This window comes from Lissotriton vulgaris, chromosome 1_1, assembly GCF_964263255.1.
Source record: "Lissotriton vulgaris chromosome 1_1, aLisVul1.2, whole genome shotgun sequence".
In the NCBI taxonomy this organism is placed as follows: Eukaryota; Metazoa; Chordata; class Amphibia; order Caudata; family Salamandridae; genus Lissotriton; species Lissotriton vulgaris.
In genome coordinates, this window is record NC_141685.1 from 1,320,466,237 (window position 1) to 1,320,490,691 (window position 24,455).

Here is a 24,455-nt window from a genome sequence, read left to right on the forward strand (position 1 = left end):
TTATTTTGTAATTTGTATACTTGTTAACACTGTCTGGGCATAGGCTGAACGTCAGTTTAAACATTGCAATAAGCAACAGAAAGGTGAGAAGGTAACTTTTGGAAAGGGCCTTCCACTGCGCAGAAGCACGTGTTAGTACGAATTTACTAACTTTTGAACTGTTAGTGGTAGATGATGTGGCAAATGCGGTAGAACCATAATTTATGTGAAAAGGAATCGCATAATCCCACTTTCCTGACAATGACAGTGTGGCATCAAGAAGCTGCACTAGATAAACAAGTATTGGCAAATCCATTAGCCGTGGTCTTGGTAACGTTGGTGCAATTGTTAAGTCAAAAAAGATTGTTGCACTAATATGCCACAAAAAAAAGAAAACATGCCTCCTATATGTGGTGAGCTTAAGCATCCAAAAATATATTTAAATAAAAAATGATTCACCATTGCATATAATCTAACAGTATCAGTGTGCCCCATCAGGCATGTGACTTAGAATTGTTTTTTGATTAGGGCAGGGAGTTTTATACAACGCAAACTAGGCTCCAGGGTATTAGAGCACTTTACATGAGCACCAGTTGCTTAACAGATGGACACATTAATTCTTCTGCAAGGCACAGGGATATTGATTGATTTGCCCAGAATCACAGGATGTTGAGCATCCTTGTCGAGACTTGAACCCGGATCTCCAGCTTCAAGGTCAACTGCTCTAGTTTTTCGGCAACATCCTCTCCTCAACTGGTTTAGAACCCCTTTTTAGTTTTAATAAACATCACATGGAAGTATGATTCTTAATGGTGCAAAGAAAACTACATTGGACCTTAATTACTGTGACCTGGAGACCTATTTTAAACAAACACAATGACTAAAAATTGATAAAAACGGGAAAGAAAAAAAAAAAAAAAAAAGAATTGCCAAACTAAAGTACTGGCCCACCAGCCTGGCAGTGAAGTGCACTTTTTAAGGCAAATTTGGCAATGTGATCAGGAAAAATGTCGTCACTCACAGTGCAAGGTGATTAGTTGCCTTCATGGGCTGCCGCTGTACCCCCCCTGCTCTTTGCTGTGGTGAGTGGAAGCAGAATGTGAATGATAGCTGAACAGGCCCAGGGATGAAGACGACTGAGTGAAATTCCCCTCTACAAGTGTATTTTTTATTTATGGAAATTAATTTCATAAGGCTGATGAGACAGCTAAAGCTGTCTCTGACCAAACCTTAAAATGAAAAGGGGGTTAGCCGGGCTTCATTTTCCTGCAGGATCTGAAAAAGGACAGATCTGTGATGTTCTTTTGCGGCATTTATTGTTTTCTATTGTCCAGAGTTAAGATGAGAGAGGACTAGGGGCGTATGTGTGTGCATGTGTGTGCGGGATGGTGGGTAGGGGACAGCAATTAATAGAATCTGGCATGGCTGCATAAAACGCATTAAAAGGGTTCAGTAGGTTGTAGGAGAAGGATGATCGTCTGCTCTATATTATAATTGTACCAATCTTTAAGATGAGGAATGGATGAATTGGGTATCATTCCAAGACATGTCCTGCAAGTAGCAAGACTTGCAGAATCCGTCCGTTGTACTTAGTTAGTTCTTTTAGGCTGTCCTTTCACTGTAGGCAACACACCCTTTTTAAATCCCCGTTCTGAAAAGGAAATGTAGGTTGTGAGCTTAGATTCCTTCTGATCCAGAAGACACCACAAGCCAGTCAGACTTGATTATCTGAGGCCTCAAACATATTTCCATGTGTTACGTAGGATAAGTAGAACCAGGACCCTAGACATTCCTAGATGCTCGTTGTCTTCAAGCAGAGGGTGGCAGATGCTAAGTATTCTAAAGTGTGGTGGCTGCAATGCAGGAATAGTAATACTGTTCAAAGAATGTAATGTCATCTTTAGGGATCACTGAGCTAAAATAATGAGATGTGCATAGTGTTACAAGGAATGTACCCCGGATTATTTATCTACTCACCTTCTGATACCAACTAACAACGATGTAAGAAGACCAGGTGTGAGGGAGACACGATTGCACATCTGCCTTCATGCTTGGCTGTGCCAAGCCTGGGCTGGGGGATTCACGACTCATAAAGAGAAATGGTTGAGATGTTTGACATCACCCTTCCAGACGCTAAAAATGTTTGTCATCGATTTGTTTCCATAGCGCTTAAAAACCAGGAACTAACACAGATCCCACCCATCATTGCCTCTACTCTGCTCCAAACACCTGCTGCAGACCCAGTATGACAGTGCCAAATTAACATACTAAAGTAACAACATCCAGTATCCCACATTGCTGAGATCTCCTTGCATATAAGAGGAAATGAAGATGAGCCCTTTAAAAGAGGATCTCTTGAAAACTATGGTGCTAAAGGAGGGACAATGCCCAGGACTGTACAAATACAGTTTGGTGTTACCTAGCTTAAAACAAAAAAATGGTAAAGCAGTACTCTAGGAGTGTGCATTCTAATGCTGCTGTGCCAGGGGTTTTCCTCTGCAATCCCCTTTCATGTATTAAAGATAGGCGGAAGGATCCTGGCCGCTTACATTGCAGACCATCAATGTACACATGTCAACCTATTGGGAAAACCTAATAGTTATTAGAGAGATACATTTCAATGTTATTTTCGGTTAGCTTTTTTGAGAATGAAAGAAAAAGGATGAGAAAGTTAAATTATAATTTAAAGCTAAAAGTCTCCCTTGTTTCACAGGTTTTTTCATGCATGCCATTATGAACTAAGTGCTATTCTTTGTCAGCTCATCCTGATCTTTTCGAGGTCTGTGTTCTCTGTGAAAAACAAGGTACCGAGCAAAGATCTGAAAGTTCAGAGGCAAGGTCTGATAGGGCTGAACCAGGACCCCACATCACTGGCACAAGATGGTACAGTGGTGGCCCAACATCACTCAGTGCTCGCCTAAATCACAGCAATGGCTCATGACCACACAAGGAAGGTTTAAAAATCACAGTGTGAAAACATTTCTGGCCAAAGACCACACAGAATATGTGAAGAATACTTTAAGTGCAATGGGCTGCATACTTATTTTAGTGGGTCATAACAGCAAAATGGCTATTACTTACTAAGCATGTATTATGTCATATGTGCAGAGGGAATCTGTACATATGGGGAATTTAAGATTACTATCAAGGACAATGCAAGTACAAAATGAATACACAACAGATGGAAGTGCCAGTGTATCATATCCCATCCCCTAACCCCGCCCACTAGCCACATACCTAACTCAATTTGATGAGTACCTGCACTTATTTTTTTCCATTTAAATCACTGGCTAGGACCTGAAACCTTTGTCGTAAAAGCCTCTCTCTTTTAATCGGAAAGGTACAGGCCGATACTAGGGACTTCTGCAACCTGAGGTTGTCTGCCAGACCTACTGAAAGATGTCATAAAGGGACAGAAATGTCACAATAATTCAGAATTCACATGAATCCCTTGTTACCCGACCTGAAAGATGCCCTTACGCTACTCGAGGCCTCCCAAGGCATGGGCAGAGTCATGCATGCCCTCAGGGATGGACACACAAAGGGCAACGTTTTTTAAGCGGGTCCCCCATCCCAACAGACCTCTGGATTTTTATCAAGTCCGATTGTGATCCAAAAACAGAATCTGAAAAAATTTCTTGAATTTCTTCCATTTGTATTTTATGTTGTTTTGTTTTCTTTGAGTTGGCGCTTTGCATTCGTCTTGTGGAGGCTGTTTCTGTATTTTTGTTCTGTTCCTTTGAACATTGTAATTTTCTCGGTGCTAAACCTATGCAATAAATATTACACAATAAAAAAAAAGTCTTTTTACTTCATATCACACTACTCCCATTTCTAAATTCTTTGAATAAACGTTGTTACCCAAATAAATGATGCATATATTTTACCGACCAATGTATGTATGATAGAGGACTGAGTTGATGGTGCAAGGATCGTGGCTTCTGGGTGTTACCGGGTGACAGAAGCTAGCATTTAACTCAGTCTGCCATCTTGGTGGCATAGCCCAAGATGTGCGCCATTTATTGCACAACTAACTGGAAACAATTACAACATGTTACCTGGGGAGAAAAACAGTATAAACACTCACACAAAAAAAACACGCAAAAAAAACCAAGCACTTGCAATTAAATAGGTCTTGCATTTACAAAGGTTTGAGCTATTGGCAATGCAATATCTTAAACTCTTGCAAATGCAAGACCTATTGCATTGCAAAGATTTGTTTGTTTACTAGCGTCCATGCGGCACTTTCACATTCATGGAGGCTGCGCCCCTTTCTTTAGACAAAGCAAACCCAAAGGGGATGATGGACAGAGTGTTGAACATTGCAAGCACTCACCGCCAGTCAACTGATCTGGGTTTAATCCATCACCATTCTTTAGCTCACTCCGCCACCCCAGTTCAGACATGGCCATATGCAAATCAGTCTGACCCTGTGCCTCATGGGTACAGTCCAGCCCGCACTGCCAGTTTAACTGTCAATTTGTTGTTTTTGCATTTGTCACCCCGAATGGGACGGGTATGCTCAGACGCGAGTTCCGTGCTCTCCATGCCACTGGAGTCAAGCTATCCTGGCTGATGAGCTGAAAGCCCGAAACCGGTCCTAAGATGCTTGTTTCCAGTCCAGGGAGGACCTGGCTTGGCAGTTCAGGCTGGACTGTTCCCATGGGGCACAGGGTCAAGAATGATGTGCATATGGCTGGGTCCAAACTGGAATGGCGAGCAAAAAAAAGATGGATTTAGGCCCAGATCTCTGTACTGGGGTGAATGCATGACATTGTTCTGCATTCTGTCCATAAATTGTTGTTTTTGCACCTTTCTTTAGACAAGCCACGTCTAAAGAAAGGGGTGTTGCCGACATTAAAGTGAAACTGCGGCATGGGGCGATTTGACAAAAAAGTGCATCTGTTTGTTAAGTTGACAAACAGATTATTTTTTGTAAAAGTGCCCATGCCCTGCTTTCACTTTAATAGCGGCAGCGCATATTTCTTTAGATGCGGCTTGTCTAAAGAAAGGGGTACGGCCTCCATGAATGTGAAAGTGCTGCATGGGTGATCGTAAACAAAAAAAATGTAAATAAATACGCACCGCCGCTAGACTTAAAGCGGACCAGTCTGCTAAAATAAATAAATAAATAAACACGGCTGCTATAGTTAAAGCGGACCGCCATTAGTAAATAAAATAAAAGCGCAACGTAGTGGGTGGAATAGGAGCAAACAATTAAACAAAATATTGCTCACAGCCAAGAGAAAGCTGACCATGTAACAAGACAAGTAAAAGGTCCAATTATTATGGGAGGTAGCAAATGTAGACAAGGCAGTACCAAGAAGGGACTAACAAGCGTAATAATGAATCGGAAGCCAGCGTTTATGAACGACAGTGACTCAAGTTAATTAAAAATATGGGTGGAGAGTGGGCGGGGCTTCAAGTCCATACTTCAATACAGCATGCCTCGCAGCAGCGCATGTGCTGCCCAGGCTCCACCTAAAAAACACACAAACACTCCCCCCTCCCCCCCCCACCCCCACTCCCCCACCCAAGTTGACGTTCTTGGAAAGCATCCAACAGTGATGCGACATTTACAACTTTGCCCAGCCAGTTCCTTACAGTTCCCTGCTACTGGAAATGGAAGGACCCAGCTTAAATCCTACAATCTAAGCTCTTGGGAAGTACCTCCTCCAAAATGCGCGCTTTCAAGTGTGGCACACAGAAGTGCAGCAACTTCTTGCCTGCGTTTTAGTCATCATAACTGGCGTTCAGCAAACCGATAGAAAGAGGTTAGCGATTGATCAATACTAGGGGTTGCAGGCTTTGGGTAGAGCAGGGCGGAGCAACATAGTTTGCTTTTGAAAATTAGCCTCCTATATGGTTTTCCCTCCAATGAAACGCATCACATGTAAATTCACCTCGCAAATATTAATTTGGGATATTTAGGTAACCTGCACATAAGGTATACCTGCAGTGAAAACACCTGCACACATTCTCCAACTTAGCTCAGTTTAGCTAATATTAAAATGGTCTCACGATGCGGTGAGGAGTATTTTGCAAAGCAGAAAAAAACGCTGCGAAGGTTAACTGGAAAACTTCACGAAGGGCAAAACTTCGCTGGTGGAAAAAAGGCTTTGCACAGACTTGCTTTTAAAACTGGTTGGCAGGCATGTCTTGATGGCACGAGTAGGACTGGTGGTAAGTGCCATCTGGCATGCGCGCTGAGCTTGGTATCACTTATGAATAGGCCTGTTAGCCCCTCAAGTCAGATGACTGGATCCAGCCAGATCTTTCGGTTCATCGAGATTTACCATGGAACTAGAGCTTATACAAAGTTTCTAGGTTGTCTTAACATGGCTCAAATGGCTTCATAGAGGCTTTAAATAAGTTGTATAAGTATGTATTTAGAGCTCTTACCTAGCGCTCTAGGACTCCTTGTGGTTAATTCTGCGCAGAAAGATACAAAAAAACTAAAGAAAAGAATCGTAAAAAAGAAAAGGGGGCAATTAAAGCACAATTGGAAAAGGAGAGTCCCAGCCCCAAATTTACCAACCACTGCCTCAAGAGACAGGAGTTTTAATTGTGAGCACAAAGCAACAACTTGTTTTTCAGGTCTTTCCTGAAGCGGGTGTAGATTGGTTCCACCGTTAGGCTTTAGTTCCAGGCTAGGTCCCTCGACTCCCAGGGATCTCGCTCCATGGTTATTTCATCTGCAGGCTCGTTGAGCTGAGCTGGGTCATCACCGGGCACAGTTTTCTGTAGAGGACGGCCGGCTTTCCCCAGATTTACCAGGATTGTGTCCATTGCACAAAACTCCTTGGGTCAAAGAAATGTGCACTTTATAATTGCAGCCACTGGGGCACAACAGTGTGCCCCTAAGGCAACTTTCATGTAGTTACGCCATCTCAGGTTCAGACTAGGTGGGGAAGAAATGAATAAATATTTCCTCAGTGAAAAATGTCAAATTCTGTGAAATTCCTTTGGCTGGTAGGTATTGAGAAGACTGTACCCTAGGGCATACCTCAAAAATCATGCTAGATCCTGGAAGGTGACTCACTAGAGGATAAAATATATTGCACAGATCATCATTTTACATTCTTCCCCTTATTCAGAGGAATATTATTAAACAAAAATGAATAAACAAAATAATGATGCAATGTGCTTGAAACCCTGTATTCGGAAATTATATTAGTTCATATTTGCTTAATAACGATTTGGCCAAGGCCTAATTCAGACCTATTCTAGCCACTTGGCTCTTGAGACCATGAAGTCTATCTATGATCTTCTGGAGGAGCCCGGTGTAAACGACGTCACAGTTTTACCGGGCCATCACAAGCACTCGTCAACCATACTTAGTGGTTGGTATTGAGAAGTAGAAGGATTCGCCAGAGAGCTGACAATTGATTACTGCACTGGCCCATGGACAGAACTAAGGAGAGTTCCAAGTTGGATCAAGCTCCCTGGATTTCAACTTTCAATAAAGAAGAAAGGATGTGCCCAGACACTGGCAAGCCACCAAAAGAGCAGAGAAGTGGCATAATGGCATCCCATAATCATTATTCCAGATTGGGCTGCGATTAGTGTAAGGAAACTTCATTCATCCAGAACAATAAATGGTTCAAGACCAGTGAAGCGGATGAGCCGGTTTGTTCGCCCATTTTCTCACTGAAAGTTGATTGGAGTGCCTTAAGTGCATGAGTAGTGGTGCACCTGCACTGCTCCGGAAAATGCAGCATGGAAGGGACGGCAGCTGGGACCTCTCGGTGATGCCTTCTGAGACTACAAATCACTCCTCACAAGTTAGACCTGTGGGATAAAATTAGGAATTAAAGACCAAATCCACTCAAAGGTGGAGCCAGAGATTCTTCCTCAAACTTTGAGTCCGATGAGTAGTATTTATTGGTCCCCTGTGTCATGGGCCGAGGAATACGAGGGCTGAGTTCTTGTTTTCATCCGTGATGTCCACAGCTCTTCTTTGTCTTTAACCAGTGTGGAGTTGATGCCTCTTGCCTATTTGGCTCCAGATTGGCCATCATGAGATTTTGATTGATGTACTGACTCCCAGGTGTCACACCGCTCCCAGTCCCTATTCATTAACACCCCTTCATTCAGTAATCCTGCCCCCCCCCCACCCACCCAACTGAAAATGGTAGCCTCTAGGATGCGGTGAAGCGGTGCCTGTTAAATAAAAAGAGATACGTTTGGGGATGTTAGATAAATTGCAGTTCACAGAAGCAGTAAAGCGAGCCTCTGTCCAAAGGGGAATAGTACAAGTAAAAAGCTGCACGAGACTGCAAAAAGCTGAAGTAGCCAACAAGAGTATTACACGGGATTGGAGGAAAATGGGTTTCACTTACAGAAGGAACGTTTGTGTGCAATAGCTTGAGGAATCGTGTAAAGTGGAGAACCCTACAGCCAAATCAATTGGGAGCACTGGTTAAAGAGGCTATATGGTGAATGATGTCACTACAGATCTCAAAACCCCAGCGGACATCAAAAAGTTCTATAATATTTATTGTTAGAGATACATGAAGAGTCAAACAACTGTGTTTTTATACACTGGATGGGCCCTTTAAAGTGAGGAGGGCCTTGAGTGAGAAAAGAGACCTGTGACTATGGTCATTATTAAAAGGCACAGAGATGACTGTGCTACTCACCATCAATACTAGCGTCATCCACCAAAATGATTTCCTTCAGCAGGATGGCCGGAGTGGAGTGCAGCACGCTGTACACGGTCCGCAGGAGCGTGGACCAGGCCTCGTTGTGGAACACAATGATGACGCTGGTGGTCTGGAGAGCGGGGCAGCGCTTGAATTTCTGCTCAATGCACCTGCAACAGGACGAAGTTCACATCACTGACGGAGCGGCGGCATTTCTGTAGATCAGTTCCCTGCTATTTTCAATCATTAGAGCAAATATTTCTTGTCTACGAACCATTTTTAAACCAATTTTGGTATATAAAGCCATTGAGGTGGTGGAGCAGAAGGACTAGGACAATTTAATTGGGTCAGTTTCACTGATGAGACAGATGACCTAGCGATTTCTGCTCCCCGATTACTTCTTCAATCATGATCCACCACTCTACACTGCACATGCAAACACCAAATGGAAAAGACAAAAATTCAAGTCTGGTAGATCACTGAACAAAGGCATCCCACTGCAAGAATCAATTTGATCTCATGATCACAAGTTCAAATCCCAACGGGGCCTCTGAGCCTTTTGACCTTCCAAGGTCAATAAAATCAATACCATTGAGTTGATTTCCAAACGTTTGTTCAGCTCCAAGTTGTCCATGGAGGTGATCTTATACCTTTCAAATACACCCTGTTCTATCCCCATTTTCCAGCCTGTTGGCCTCTGATCCCTCCTAAAACCTATGCAGAGGCGACAGGGCCTGCAGTTTGTAGCAGATAAAGAATCACGAGACGAGCCCAGAAGGCCTGATAAATGAATGGCATACCACCCCACAGAATGCAATTTAACTGAACGTATCCCCCCACACCTTTTGCATAAGGTTTTGGCCTCATGACCCTATTTTTTGCGCATCGGAACCTTGCCTCTAAAGCACTCCTCCATCCTGAAGAAAAATTAACGTGTGACATAGAACAAGTTTATGAAAACGAAGCAATAACGTTCCAGTAGCAGCCGCTACTTAAAAGACGGTACAAAAGGGGGTGGTGATGGACGGAGCATCTTAATCAATCAAACACTCACACCCAGTCAAAAGATCTGGGTTTAATCCATCACTGTTCTTGCGCTTTTGGCCGCCATAAGTGTGGCAGGGTATGCTCAGACGTGAGTCCCTTGCTCACTTTGCCACTGGATTCAAGCAAGCCGGGCTGAAGACGGCTGGAATGCCAGAAACCGGTCCTCGGAAGCTTGTTTCCGGTCCAGGGTAGACATGGCTTGGCAGTTCGGGCTGGACTGTTCCCATGAGGCACAGGGTCAGACTGATTTGCATATAGCCATGTCTGAACTGGGGTGGCAGAGTGGGCTAAAGAACGGTGATGGATTAAACCCAGATATTTTGACTGGGTGTGAGTGTTTGATTGAGTCAGATGCTCTGTCCATCACCACCCCCTTTTGTACCGCTACTTTAAAGACGATCATGAATGGAGAGCAAATTCAAAATTAAACCTTCAACTTTAGCCCCCCCATCGAGTCTGCCTCACCGCCAGTATGCAGTAGTAGGTGATGAGGAATTGATCCGACTCTTTAGAAACAGCAACATTTTGTTAACGCACCTTTTACCCCGCCTAACAGAACCATTCAATAATCCCTCAAGTGACTGCCTTCTGCAGCTTGTCCATCACGCCTGCTGAGTCCTCCTCTCCTCGAAGAGCTTTGATCTGAAAATGGCCAACATTATATTTGTGTAGCTTCCCCACCTCAGGCTAACCTCCCCATTGTTCCTTAGAGTTGTTGCTAGCAAGTCCACGCTGTGCCCTTTTAATTCTATAGAGGTACCGCCCTGTGGCAGTTTACTACCAGCAACAGAACTCAGACTGTAGGCCTGACTGGAATCCAACCCCCCTCCCTGGAACACCCCCTCTCCCGCCATTCCATGCTGCTGAATGCCTTTGAGACACCACAGAAAGAACCTGTCAGACTTCACCCATACCTTTAGGGGTCTGGCATGCCAAAGGTTAACCAAACACTTAAGAATAGGGATCGTGATTGACATTGAAGGGAGATTTCGGACCCAGCTCTGCACGGTCACACCTGTAAAACTTGAAGAGCAAGTTCGCCTTTCAAGCATTATGCAAAAGCTTTGATTCCAGCCAGCGGGGTGTAGAGTCGGCTTTCATCCAAATGAGCTGGAGTGAGATCCACCACTCTGGTTTCATTGCCTCTTCCACTATTTGCAAATGACAGCATTGGACCAGGTCACCCAAAGCTCCCAGAGGTGGGTCTTCTGTTTGAGCAGAGAAGCTTCGCCCCACTGAAATGCCCCCAGAGACGAAAAATAAAATGGTTCTGAAGTTATATAAAACTATCAATAAATAAATAAATAAATAAATAATTACCATTTTATTTTTCGTCACCCAGTCCCGAACAGAGTGTCAAGAGGGGGCGGGGGCTGCTGAATGGCAGGAGCAGAGAGCAGGGCACTTTCAGTTTGAGGTGCACATGTCTTTTTGCCAGCTGTCTTGCGATGGCCAGCCACACAGGCGCACTTTAAACCTCTCTAAACCGGCGGTCTTAAGACAGCTGGGTTAGTAATAGCAAAAGCCTCTAGTGCTCCTCTGAGCAGAGACCGCTACCACCAATCATGCAGCTGCTCTCATGACAGTGAGAGCAGTTCGAGGATTGGCTTGGAAGTTTGAAGCCTGCGTGCCTCGAGGAGAGAAGACCATCAATTAGGACGTCACACTCGCAGATAAGTGCATTTAATTTTTTTATATTTTTTATGTGCCCACTCAACTCTAGGGACATGCCAGCCGCTACCGATAGCTCCTGTCTTTCAGTACTCTGCTACTTTGACTTTCATAAGCCTAGGCTTCACTGACAGTACAGATTTGGGGCACCCAAAGTTTGGCGCTCTTGAAGTCTGTGTCCAGGGTGAGCCACAAAAAGGAAAATTAGGACTTAATGGAATGCTAGTTTTGCACCATGGTTAGCTGTCACACATTTAAGTCTTTGAACTGAACCCGACTCCAATTGACGGGACTGCAAGGCCCCAGTCAACAGAAAGATTGTGCTATGAAAATAGTTGGTTCACATTAGTTAGGGGTTATATTTGTTTAAAAAACAAAAAAGTAAAAAAACGTAACCATCACAACTCCTACCACCTCTTTCTAATTTGCTTTGACAATAAAGAGAGGAAGGGCCAGAGATGGTCCTTTCAGAGGAAGAAGTGAGGTTGTGAGGCATGTAGGAAGTTGTAAGTGAAGAAAAGCATTCATAGCTGGCAGTACAACTACTCCAAACAGATAAATGGACATTTTTCCCTATGGCTGCAACGTAACTGGAAGCACACAAAATCACGTTTTTAAATAGCTGTTAACAACAGAACCCTCTTCTGTTCTGGGGTGGTGCAGTTTGAAGAGATGGAAGATAAATCGTTCTTTGCCTGGGAGAGAACACAGGAGGACAATTCATTCCTCCAAGTACCACAGTTTTATTTTAAGGATATGCAGGGCCCTGGGGAAGGAATGTTTTAGGACACCCTGTTCAGAACAAATTAGAATTAGATTACCCATTTTCTGCTAATTTAAGCCCACATGATGCCAAACAGAATTGAATTATACCTTAACCTTCACACAAACAGCTGAGCGTCTTTCTTAGGATCCCAGAATTCCTTAAAATGACACTGGGTAGTGAAGTCAGACGTAGAGAGCTAAGCAGAATGAGTTCTTTTAAGACAGAGTTGAAGAAAGATCACTGCACCAGGGGGCCCCTTTGAAAGTTGTGGCTTTGGGCAATTGCTTACTTTGTCAAAGTCTTAAGAGGTCTATGATTAGTTTCACAGTAAAGAAACTGCAAAACGGACTTGTTCCACAGCAGACCTTAGCCATGTCTACTCTCCACAGGATCTAAGGCGAAGCACAGTTTATTACTCCCTAATGGTAAAATATGAAAAGAGAACACAAGCAATCTTGATCTCAAACCTTCAGACATGCGAATAATGAAACTAGCATATTGCAACAGCAAAGTTCAATGTTGAACACCTTCTGAAGACAGGCATCCTGGACAGCCGTGTCCCGTGCAGGTAAGAGCGTTGGGGCCGGGTTGGGGGGGGGGGGGGGATTCGACAAATAATTAATTTTCCCTCGTTATCGAAATTGCCCCTCACCTGGCCCCACCGCTCTTACCTGCAGGGGCCGCAGCGGATTCTGGAGGATGCTTCTCTCTTCATGCCCAAAACCATCAATGATATTGTACAGGGGTTTTTAGATCATCTTCTTTCTAAATCAATTTCCACCTTTCAAAGTTCACTCGACTCTTCGAGTGGTTTCATAAAATAAAAACTCACCTGTAACTAAATGAGGTCATTGTTAGAATCTAGGACGTGCGTGATATCAACAACAGAGTAGGGTGGGCATCCTAGCTACCTTAGTGCTCAGACAGTCACGTCATCAGTATTATTCGTACAAGCAAAGTGATCAATTTAAGTTAAAGATATCAAAACATCCTTCCATTTGATTGCAATTTAATTGATTTATTTCATCTTAGCACTTCAAGTCACCAGGGAAGATAACTCCCTGCCTATTAAATCTGTACTTCTTGGTACATTTGGGGAGGAGCAACTTTCAATAATAAAGGAATGCGATAGATGGTAATTTGGCAGTAATGGTTGGTATGTACTGATCCTCACAGATACCATAGGCCAGGTCCATCCTTACATAGGGATGAGCTGAGCCTGTGCATTTAAGTCAACCAATGAGCGGAGTAGGTGGGAACTTGGGTGAGGGGGACAGAGCTCGAGGCTGCCATTGTTGCCTGCTCGGGTTTCTTCCTTCACTTTTCCTATGTCTCCTTTCTCCATAATCATATTGTTGCAAGGTGAAAGCAGTATGTGGTATGGCAGGGGATGCCTTACTATGTAATACTAGCACAAAACACAAATATGGACCCCGGGTGCTCTCTTAGGACTTCTTCTCTTAGTTCTGGTAGAGTGGCAAAGAGCGGACAGGCTACATAGAGAAACATGTGTTAAGGATTTCACATCACCAACATAGACGATAAGTAATTGACATGACTCAAGAGAAATCTGACATCAATTTAAAAAAATTGGCTCAGATTTTTATATATGCTTTGACACCAAAATGAAATCGATACAAACAGGATAACTGGAGTTATCAATTTGTAAGCATTAAATAAATCAGTACTTCGCTGTGTAAAACTTTAACATTGCAGTAAAGTGGAAAAACACATATGCAATCGGTTACTTAGAGAGGGAATTCAACTGAACCCACTCTGGGTTAAGGTCTTTTGAGTCCCTAGACCAGTTCACAACAGCTAGCACCATTTTACCTGGTTCAGGAGTGTGGGGTGCAGAGGTGAACTTTAGATGTCAAAAGGAGCGGTCAATACAGACTTGATACCTTAGCCAAAAGGTACTTGAAAGTCGAGCTGAGTAAACAACTTTGGAACTCAAGCAAGGAGCTGGCCCAGGACCAGGGGTCTCCAGTCAGATCGACTCTCCCTGGCTCAGGGAATGTGGGCGCAGGGGTGCTTTTGGCTATTTGTGGTGTTGAATAGATCCGCAGTCAGAGGTGCTGTCAGGCATGCCAAGAGACGGTGAAAACAAATGGAGGATCTTTACGATGGAGCCACTGGGGTGGTTGGTCATTTGTGCAGATGGAACTCTCCTCTTAGAGTGTCAAGGAAAGCAGGTAGTAGTAGGACTGACCACCAACAAGCTTTTGTACCTGCAAGTACTGCAGTTGAGAAAAATATCTTCCAGAGCGCCAGGGGAGCGGTGTAGAAAGTAGAGCCTCACTGAGGGTTGGGTCTACAATTCCCCAGAAGCCACCTGCCCAGTGACTTTGAGCGGCCACAGCGGAAGGCTCTGCGGAAAATACTTCAAGGTTGTGGATTTAGCAGTTTGTGCCTGTCGACTGCAGGGGAATTGTTCCTTTATTACAATGCAGTTCTTGTGAAGTCTGGAGATTGCAGAGGGGTTCACTTTCCTTTTGGAACTGGCCTCATGCCTTGGTCGAGTCGAAGTCCATTAGGTGCCGGGTGGCTGCAACAGGTGCAAAGCTTAGCACTTCTCTTTGTGGAGTCCTGCCTTGTTGTGTAAACGGGTCTCTTCTTGGTATCACGTCGAATCTATCGTACAGGTTTTGGGTGCCCTTAAGTCCTGGATTTAGGGGGTGTTAGTGGGTCTGAGGACTAGTAGCCAACAGGCACTTAGTCCTGTGGCTACTCCACCCCAGTAGTGACCATATCCAGTAGTGACCATATCCAGTGGCGGTATGTCACTAAAGCTAGTCAAAACCTGCTTTTTAGGATAAATTCAAGATGGTCCAAACCATCCTCAGTCGTACATCTCAGCTGCAACAGCCTAGAGATGTGGTCAGCCTTGTCGAGGTGTATGTCTCCTGCAAAGCTAACTTTCCTGCCTGCCCACAAAAAAAAGTGCCTGGGGCAGGGGAAGCCTTTGTCCTGGAGAGGGAGCCAAGTTTCTTTGTCCAACAGTGCGGATGAAGCCTTTGAGGCACGCCGCTGTGGTGGTCCATTCACTAACCATCCTGTGTGGCGGAGGGTCACCTCCTGCATACACAGGTCTTTGTCTCTGGGAGTGGCACACACTTCCCAGCATGAGGTCAGACTTCTGTTTTGGCGGTAATCCCTTGGAAAAGCCCGCCAAGGCAGGAGAAAAATGGGTTAACTTGGTGGGCACTCTCTAAAGTGCCACCTAGGTACATACTTGTTAATCCTCGATACCACCATTGTGTCAGGGGTTAAAAAGCACAGTGCTGGATACCAAACATGAAGAAAATCGACCGTCCCATATTGGAGCTGCACATTTGGGGTTGTCCAGTTCATGTTATCCTACGGCTGGTCGGTCACTTGTGGTATAATTACATTTGGAATACTACCACAGGACAATATATGCTTGCTCATATATTTCCACACATTTAATATAATGCACCATGTCTCCTGGGCTATAGGAAGTATACCTCAGGGTGTGGCTGACATATTAAAGCAGTGAGGTGACCCTTTCACACATGGTGTGTGCAGGGTTGCATTCTAGCAGGAAAGCTGCATGTGCAGGGCTGACTTGGGAGACCTGCAGCCTTTGGTCTCACTCGGATGACTCAGGGTGGCACAATAAGTGCTGCAGCCCTGGTGCCCCATTTACAGCCCTGCCCTGGGTACCACTGGTATCCTACACTAGGGCCTTACAGGGGTATAAAAGTATTTGGCAATTGGGTGTACCAATTAACATTTACAGTTTTAGGTAAAGAGCACTGTTAATGGGGCCTGGGTATCAGGACCCAGCACACTTTCATATCAACTACCACAGCCTCTAGCAGCAAAAAGTGTGTTTGGGGGTGGGGTAAATTGACCACCCAAAGGGCACATTACAACACATATGTTCAGTTTTCTCTTTTATTGCAGAGGACCCCGGAGATCCATGGTCTCAATGGTCCCATTACCTCCTTCCCTACGGTCGGTGCTTCACTTCTTCAGGGCTCTGGGACAGAGGTCTGCAATTCCAGTCTTGTGAGCCCTGCTGAGGCCAAGCACCACATGGCTCCTCCTGCAGGGCTTCTAGCTTCGTCCCGCTGCCTCTCATGGCTGTAACAGAGGTCAGCATTGTGCTAAAATCTTGCACATTGGGATAGATGTGGAGCTGCCTAGACTGAATTCCCTGCTTCTGCGCAGGCGTAAAGGGAGGGATTTATGGTGTTATGGCCAACTCAACTATGCCGGGGGGCCTGGTTGAAGGAGTGCTTGCGGGTAGTGTGGGGACCCTCTGCTGTTGAGAGCATTACTCCGATGGTCACTGTTACAGTAGCCTTGGCCCTGTATTCCAGAGGCATTGTACAGTTGTGCACCTACTTTTGTATCTGGATTCAACTGATCTTGTTCGAGAGCTGGTCTCATTTAGAAGGGGTTGCATAAGAATGAGAAGAATTCAAAATGGAGAGGCCAAGGGAACGGGCCATGTGGGAAATGAAAAAAATAGGAAGATAAACGAACCAATGAAAGCTGAGATGGGGGTTGAAAGGGACAGGAGACAAAGGGGTGAAAAGGTAAATGGGCTAAAGATGAAGACACAAATTGAAGGGGTAAATAATGGTGCCAGGAAAGGAGGAAAAAAGAGGACTACAGCAAGGCAAGGAAAAATGGGACACCGAGGGGTGACAATAAAAAAAATGGGAGGATGAATGGACAGAGTAAATGAACCAAGGGAGGGTGGGGTGAAATGGAAGAAATGATGAATGAACCACTGAAAGCATGGAGAGAACAATGGAATGGGAGAAGGACTGTGCCAGGGAAGAGACTGTGTAGAGGCCTAGCGGTACAAACCCCCTTTTGTACCGCTTTGTCCGCCATACGTTGGCAGGGTATGCTCGGACGTGAGTCTCTTGCTCATTTTTCCACTGGAGTCAAGCTATCCTGGCTGAAGACGGCTGATAGCCAGAAACCGGTCCTAGGAAGCTTGAGTCCGGTCCAGGAAAGGCATGGCTTGGCAGTTCGGGCTGGACTGTTCCCATGAGGCAAACGGTCAGACTGATTTGCATATGGCCACATCTGAACTGGTGTGGCAGAGTGAGCTAAAGAACGGTGATGGATCAAACCCAGATCTGTTGACTGGGTGTGAGTGTTTGATTGGTTCAGATCCTCCGTCCATCACCACCCCCTTTTGTACCGCTGTGCAGAGGCCTAGGGATGGGAAGATAGAGGGACCATGGGATAGGTTAGAGGACCTACATGAAGGGCCCAGCAAACATAACCAGCTCAGGGTCTTGCAAATGCTAGGGGTATCCACGCCAGTGACCCATTTGTCAGTACCAAGGTGGGTGCAGTAGGAACTGGGAGCAGAGGAGGTTAGGTGCATCAGGGTGCTACACACGCATCATGTTTTTGCACTGTCACAGAAAGACGGCTTCTTCAGCCATGGACGATCTAATGATTCTCAAAGGGGAAAACATTTTGGATTCTACATTCTTGATTTAATAAAATGTATGATGAAACGACTGGGGTCAAGCACTTCAATAAGTTAAAGGTTCTCGTAGATCCTGGACTCTCATAACATCAAAAGCTGTTCATGCGCACAACGAGAAGCAAATTCGACTTTACCAGACCAGTATACACCAACTAAAAAAAGGGGCAAGTTAGTAAGATATTTCTGGCAAGAAGTGCCAAGATTTATTTCCTCTGTTCTGCTAGAGTCCCCGGGGTCCTCAAACCGGTCCTGGAGGGCCGGATCCATGCCGGATTTTTAAAATTACTACATGTATCTCAATGGGGATATCCAAAAAATCTGGCATGGATCCGGCCCTCCAGGACCGGTTTGGAGACCCCTGTGCTAGACTGAGAAGGACTGAACTGGTAGGAAAAACACCACTATCCTAGGATAGAATCAGCTTGGAAATGCAACTTACATCTTTAGGGGAAAGGTAAAAACTAAATAGGAACAAAATACAATTGGTCCACAGCAACAATGGGTTAGTTCTGGAATTTTATTTCAAAATGTAACCGGGCTAATTGAAATCTCTTGAGCACTCGATGTTTTGCATTTCAATTAGGACGTGAAGCCATGTTCAGATATTAAAACTCTTAATATGTTGAAGTAGTTAACAGATGAGCAAGGCAGAAAGATTTGACTCTACATCTAGCAGGGCAAGTTTAGTATTTCTAAGGCACCAATGCCCACATACTTGATTGGACTCTTATGGAACAGGAGGAGAGGCAACCGACTCTACCTGTTGTGCAGATTATAAATCAATATAAAGTGATTTGCACAATGTCTCTCTTTAAAAAATCTAGCCAAACTGTTGTTACAGTGGCCACCAAAGAACCGAAGAGTCAAGTTGTAAAGTTGATAGAATAATACATCCACTCCTCTCCGTCCCAACATATTGCAGATCCCAGTATAATAACCTACGAACATTCTATCATTACATAAAGATGAATTGACCTACGAACATTCTATCATTACATAAAGATAAATTTACCTATGAACATTCTATTATTACACAGTGAAGATTCTAACTTACCCACAAGAATCAAAGCACACCAATGCATATGCAACACAATTCTTGGTATTTGAAACCAAAGTTTGTTCCCGGCCCACCTGATTCACCCATTTCCTTGTCCACTGCATTACTACAAATGAAACTACAAATCTACTTTTGTTGGTACCCTATGATCACTCTCTTGTCCCTGTTCAAGATATTTGCTGACCTCCCATGGGCTTGAAAAAAGAACAACGGTAAGCTACTTCTGTCCTTTTTTTCCAAAACTTTATTTCCACTGTACTATTGTCATCTGTTCTGATTTTGTGTCCAAAAGGTAATTTGACCTCTCCATTATCTCCCCACTGTATTCTGGTTCTTGGAGATATGAATTCCAGCATCTCTGGTTATAAAATGTCTGGTAAAGAACTAGCCAGTGTTTTATGCTGCTGAGAGATGTGTCCTTCAAAAGGGGGCAGAGGTTGAGCCCACTAAGTAAACAATGTGTACTCGTAGATATAGCACTGGTGGCCAGCTTAGAAGTAAGTGGCTGATGGATTTTATTGTATTACGGTGCCTCCAACTTATCTGTACATTTACCCATGGATGGGGTTTTGATTTTTTTCACAAGGGCACGTTTTATTAAGCCTAAAGATTGTGCGAACTGAACACGATCGCCTCCTTCGTAAGACCTTCAAATGGATCCCCCTCGAACACCGAAAGACAGTCACTGACGCCCTGGTCACCAGCAGACTCGACTACGGCAACGCACTCTACGCTGGAATAAACAAAAACCTCATCCGCAAGCTACAAAACATCCAGAACGCCGCCGCAAGACTGGTCCTCAACCTGCCAAACCACTGCCACATCTCCCAGCACCTGCGCACACTCCACTGGCTCCCCGTCGAGGCGAGAATCACCTTTAAGATGCTCACCCACGCACACAAGGCCCTCCACGGCACCGGACCAGCATACCTGAACAGCCGGCTCAAATTCCACGCACCCCAAAGGACCCTACGATCAGCCCAGCTCTCCTACGCCGAGGTCCCCCGCACCAGAAAGACCAGATCGGGAGGCCGCTCCTTCTCCTTCCTCGCGGCCAAAGCATGGAACGCCCTTCCGCTCCACCTCAGACAGACAACATCGCTCCCCATCTTCGCAAGAAACCTCAAAACCTGGCTCTTCGACAGACACCCTCCTTGATGGAATGGAACCTGCACCCCCAACCCCTAGCGCCTTGAGACCCTTACGGGTGAGTAGTTGCGCATTAACAAACTCCTGATTGATTGATTGAAAGAACAGATGTGTTGAGCTGCAAGTGTAGTAGCCATTCCAAATGTAAACTAGGGATGGTTGTCCAGGCGATCTATCCAACCTGGATTTGGAAATAACTGGAGTAGAACTATTTGGCATTCAGCTTTTGTAATTCTTTGGATGATCATAAATATGACATGTTTTGGATACCCTCAATTTTCTGATCCTGCAATTCTGATTAATTTAACATAGCAGTTATGTTGGAAGGTTCTAATTAAAGGCATTTTGATGGAAGGGTGGATGGTGGGGGAGGGGGGAGGGGGGGGGGGGGGTTCAAAGCATTAAAATGGGCTGGGAATAGAATGGGTTAACCTCATAAGTGCTGCGCCTAGTCCAACGGCCGACGGCACCACTACCTCAGGAGTGCTGCCGTCGGCCGTTGGACTTTCGAACCTCACCTGCGCAATGGAACGTTCAGCACTGGAGCTGGACGTTCCATAGCTGCTAAGGTGCTAAGGTCCCCTACTGAAGCCATAAGATTACTGCTACCACTCGTGTATATTTTGTGTAAAGCTTGAATTCAGGTTTCTGTGTTCGGGCGCGCATAAGACTCCCACAATCTACCAACTGCAGACTAAGAGAGGGCGACTTGCTGATCCACGTGTCACATAGACAACTATTTGCCTAAAATATTTTAGAACAAAATTTAATACAGTAACCAAACCACTCCAATAGCACTCTGGGTAAAAACTGTAGCAATAGCTGGCTTCAGATTTGGTGGCAGATTAACTGGAGTCAGGGGTGACCATATAACGAACCCCGGCAACATGTAGGCAATAGTCTATGATGCATGGTCTACTTTTAGGGATCTCTCAGTGGGAAGTAACATCTTTAAGGAGACCCAATCATTCAGAAGTCTGGATGGCCTTAACAGACATAAGCAAGCAAATTTAGGAATTGAAAATACTTACTCGGGTGGTCTGCTGTCTGGCCCCAAGGACCTTTGGAGAGAGATCTGCTCACTGGCAAATGCGTTGAAACAATGCTTATCATAGCCCCGCTCTTTCTCCTTGGTCTCCTCTGTCGTCCACACGTCCTTCTTGAAAGCTTTGCCATCGGCGCCCGGACTGTTGGGGTCCTGCGGCGGCCGCTCCATGAAGGGCTTGAGTTCGGCTGGGGTGTAGTAGCCGGGCAAGCACACGTTGATGTTGGGCTCCTGGACTTCCTGCTGCGCCGGGGCATTGATCTGAAGCTTAGGCATGGAGTCCCGAAGATTGATCACAGCCCCCCTCATCATGTCCAACACTTGATCCTTCCTCTCGACGATGTTCCTTAGCCAAGGGTCCTCCTGATTCCCCGTCGCCACGTCCCGGTGCATGAAGAAGAGGAAGACGACAAACACAATGCCCACCGCTGCCAGTTTCAAAGGTCCATGTCTCCGTAGCAACCTCATCTTCTCAGATATTTCCAGAATATTCGAAAAAAATGAAGATCTTTCTCCACAGCAAATAAATTCTAGAACTAGTCAGTCTTCTCCCATCCTCGCTTTCGAATACTGAAAAAGAGATAAACATCCTATCAGTCAATATCACACAGACAAAAGACAATTACATGTGTACAACATTACATATAAATGGAAACTTTACTCATCTACTCCCATCACAGGCTTCTGCGAGATGTACAGCTACACTGTGATGTAACAGACTGAAGAGAGGAGGTGTTGATTCTTGATTGGCTGATGCATCTTGCATCACGATTCTAAGTTCTAGAACACTAGCACGATAAAAAAAAAGCAAAGCCTAGGTTCAGACTGTAAGAATTCTTCAAACGCCCATTTCCTTTAGTCACTTTTTTTTCTACGAAGCAGATGCATTCACAAAACATACACTTCTCTCATTTTTACATACTGGGTAGCACTTTCTGGCGTTTGAGAGTTCTTAGTGCCATAGTCGGGCAGAATTGTCCATCTGGCCAGTACTGCTGTTGTTAGATGGCAGCCAAATGAATACAATTTGTACTACACGTACATTTCAATAATTATTCCGAGTTTCAACACTTAGAGCGGCCAGGTTGGACTACTGGCTTCTGAATCATTCATTTACTCATCTCCCGTCCAGTTTTCTGCCTCCTACCTCTGCACCAGGGGAAGCCAAGTAATAAAGCCAGAACCATTCACACAGCTTCGCATTAGAGAATCGTGTAATTTAAGAGGGGTTTGAAATTAAAGGACATGTACGTAGTGTCGTAGAAGAAATGTACTACTTTGTATATTTGAGTGTCGGAGATGAAATGTGCTCCTTTGAATATGTGTATTCTAGCTCCACGTTTATGACCCCCTCCCCCCCCCCCCCCCCTCCAACCCCTCCACCCCATTTATCCCCAGAGTAAGTCTTTAAGTTCCAGGCAAAATTATATATTGCTGTTTAGTGCTCCCTCTCTCCCTTTTGGTAAACGGCCATGTATTGAAACCTGGCACCACTGCGCAGCCCATTGACCGGGTTACTGAAGCACTTGCCCTGCTCCTATTCGCAACAATTGTTTAACACCACTGATTTTAGGACCATATTGCACTTTTCATATGATGTAGTAAGGAGAGAAAACATTTTGAGTTGTACATTGACGTCTTTGCCTAAAGTTCACCATATTTTGAAGAACACCTAAAAGAGCACATATATGGTTATCCGTGAAGTTTGATGAACATCCGTCATGAAATTCATACCTTGAAACGGGTTTTTAGCATCCATTTTTTGAGCACTTCTTAACGTGGGCTGCTGCAGACACAACACTGAAGGACACATTGCCAAAATCTGCCCTCAACAACTTTTGCGATGCACTCAGAACTTAATCGGGCGCTTTGAAAAATGATGGCAAATGTTGCAGTGTTATTATAAATAACTTTAAAAACTACATCTCAATGTATCTATGGTCAGTTATGCGCAGACCGATCTACTTTAAACCCAGAGTCTATCTCTGACACACGATCAGATGCACTCTGGGAAGCCATTGCTGATCCATGTTCAGGCAGTACTAGGCCAAGAGGGAATGTGCACTGAAGAAACCGGTACAGGGTCTATGTAACTATATAAGGTGCGTGCAACTGAGCCACAGCGAATGTATATGAATATCAACAGACGTGCATGCCACCAGTAGATATGCATTCATACAGTATCCGTAAACTACACCCTATTCAAAGGAGGAAAAAAATGCAGTAAGTCAGCACGCCATGGAAAAAACAAGCATAGGGAAAGCCAAGAGGTCTTGCATATTGGCTTTTTTTTAAAGTATATGTTGCACAGCTACTAAGCAGCATGGCTGAAAGTAAAAAAAAAAAAAAAAAAAAAAAAAAAAAAAAAAATCAAATTTTTTTTTAATGTTGGCCGGAGGTTGAGGGGACTCTGTTGCACGTCCTCCCTCAGATATGCCTCTTGCACCACCTTCGCCAGTATTGAAACAAATATATTTAAAAAAATGCTCTGACATGGCCAGATGCTGCACATGTTACAGAGCTTTTTTTTTTTTTTTTTTAACTTTCAGCCATGCTACACAGCAGCAGTACTGAAGTATAATATGACTAAATCTTTGATTAAGCAAACAGCTAGCATAGGCGGGAACTATTGCTTTTACCAATGCTTGTGAAACTTGTCAGTTGAACGTTTTGCTCCTAAAGAGCACTGGGCCAGTTTAAGGTTGTTTTCTGGATTGTTTGTCTCTGGTGTAAGCTGGGTTCCCTTCCTCTCCAAGTTTAGGACTGGCAGCTAGACCTGGGGTCTCAGGTGACAGGGGCGGCCTTAGGCATGTGCAAGCTGTGCACCTGCACAGGGCCACCAAACCCCAGGGGCCACCACGCCAATATATATTCTTAATATAATAATCCTTTGAGGATGGATACATATTTGCCTGGCGGCCCCTGGCAGGGATTTGGCTATGTTTCAATTCCAAACACCCTGAACCCCAGTCCCCCCACTCTTCACTCGCCTCCGCGCTCCTCGGGGGGCCCCCTACCTACGCTCCCTGCTCAGGGCCGCCATGAGCCTAGAGCCGCCCCTGCAGGTGAGGTGGGTATTCAGGTCAATTATGGTCATGTGTACAGTGCTGTACAGGGAGATGAGGCGCTTTTGTTGCCTGCGGACTTTTAGTTGTGTGTGTGCATGATTGATAACATAGGCTTAAATCCCACTTCTGTCACTGCAATGTAAAGATTTCAATTTAGGTGCGCGTTTCCAAAGAAAAGCAAGCGATGTAACTCCCTCATTTATGAGCATCTTTTGAAAGTAAATCATGTGAACTCAGAATTAAAAGTAACATCGCAGCAGAGCAATAAGCTATACATGGATTCAACATAGTGCGTTTATTTATACTCTAATTTGCCCGTGCAACATTCCTTTTAATTCCTTGTGAGCATGATTTACTTGCAAACCATGCACTTAATTGCTTTACATCCCTTGGTTTTCTATTTAAACACACACCTAAATAAACACTTTACATGGCAACAGCCGCAGCACGTCATTAAAGGCGCCACCTTTTTCCGACCAGAAAGAGTATCTGTGAAGCAGAGCAAAAGTCAGCCTGACAGACACTCTTCATGGTCGGGTCAGC

The 24,455-nt window shown here is 44.7% G+C and overlaps 1 protein-coding gene across 1 annotated transcript in view; it reads right to left on the reverse strand.

Moving 5' to 3' along the window:
* Window positions 1-24,455, reverse strand: part of GALNT6 (polypeptide N-acetylgalactosaminyltransferase 6) — a 244,115-nt gene that overhangs the window by 119,075 nt on the left and 100,585 nt on the right. Inside the window, exons 2-3 of the mRNA XM_086965922.1 lie at window positions 20,831-21,414; window positions 8,622-8,794 (exon numbers count right to left, since the gene is read on the reverse strand). Coding sequence (XP_086822048.1) covers window positions 8,622-8,794; window positions 20,831-21,312 — 655 coding nt within the window. The 5' untranslated portion in view covers window positions 21,313-21,414. The remainder of the gene's footprint in view (window positions 1-8,621; window positions 8,795-20,830; window positions 21,415-24,455) is intronic.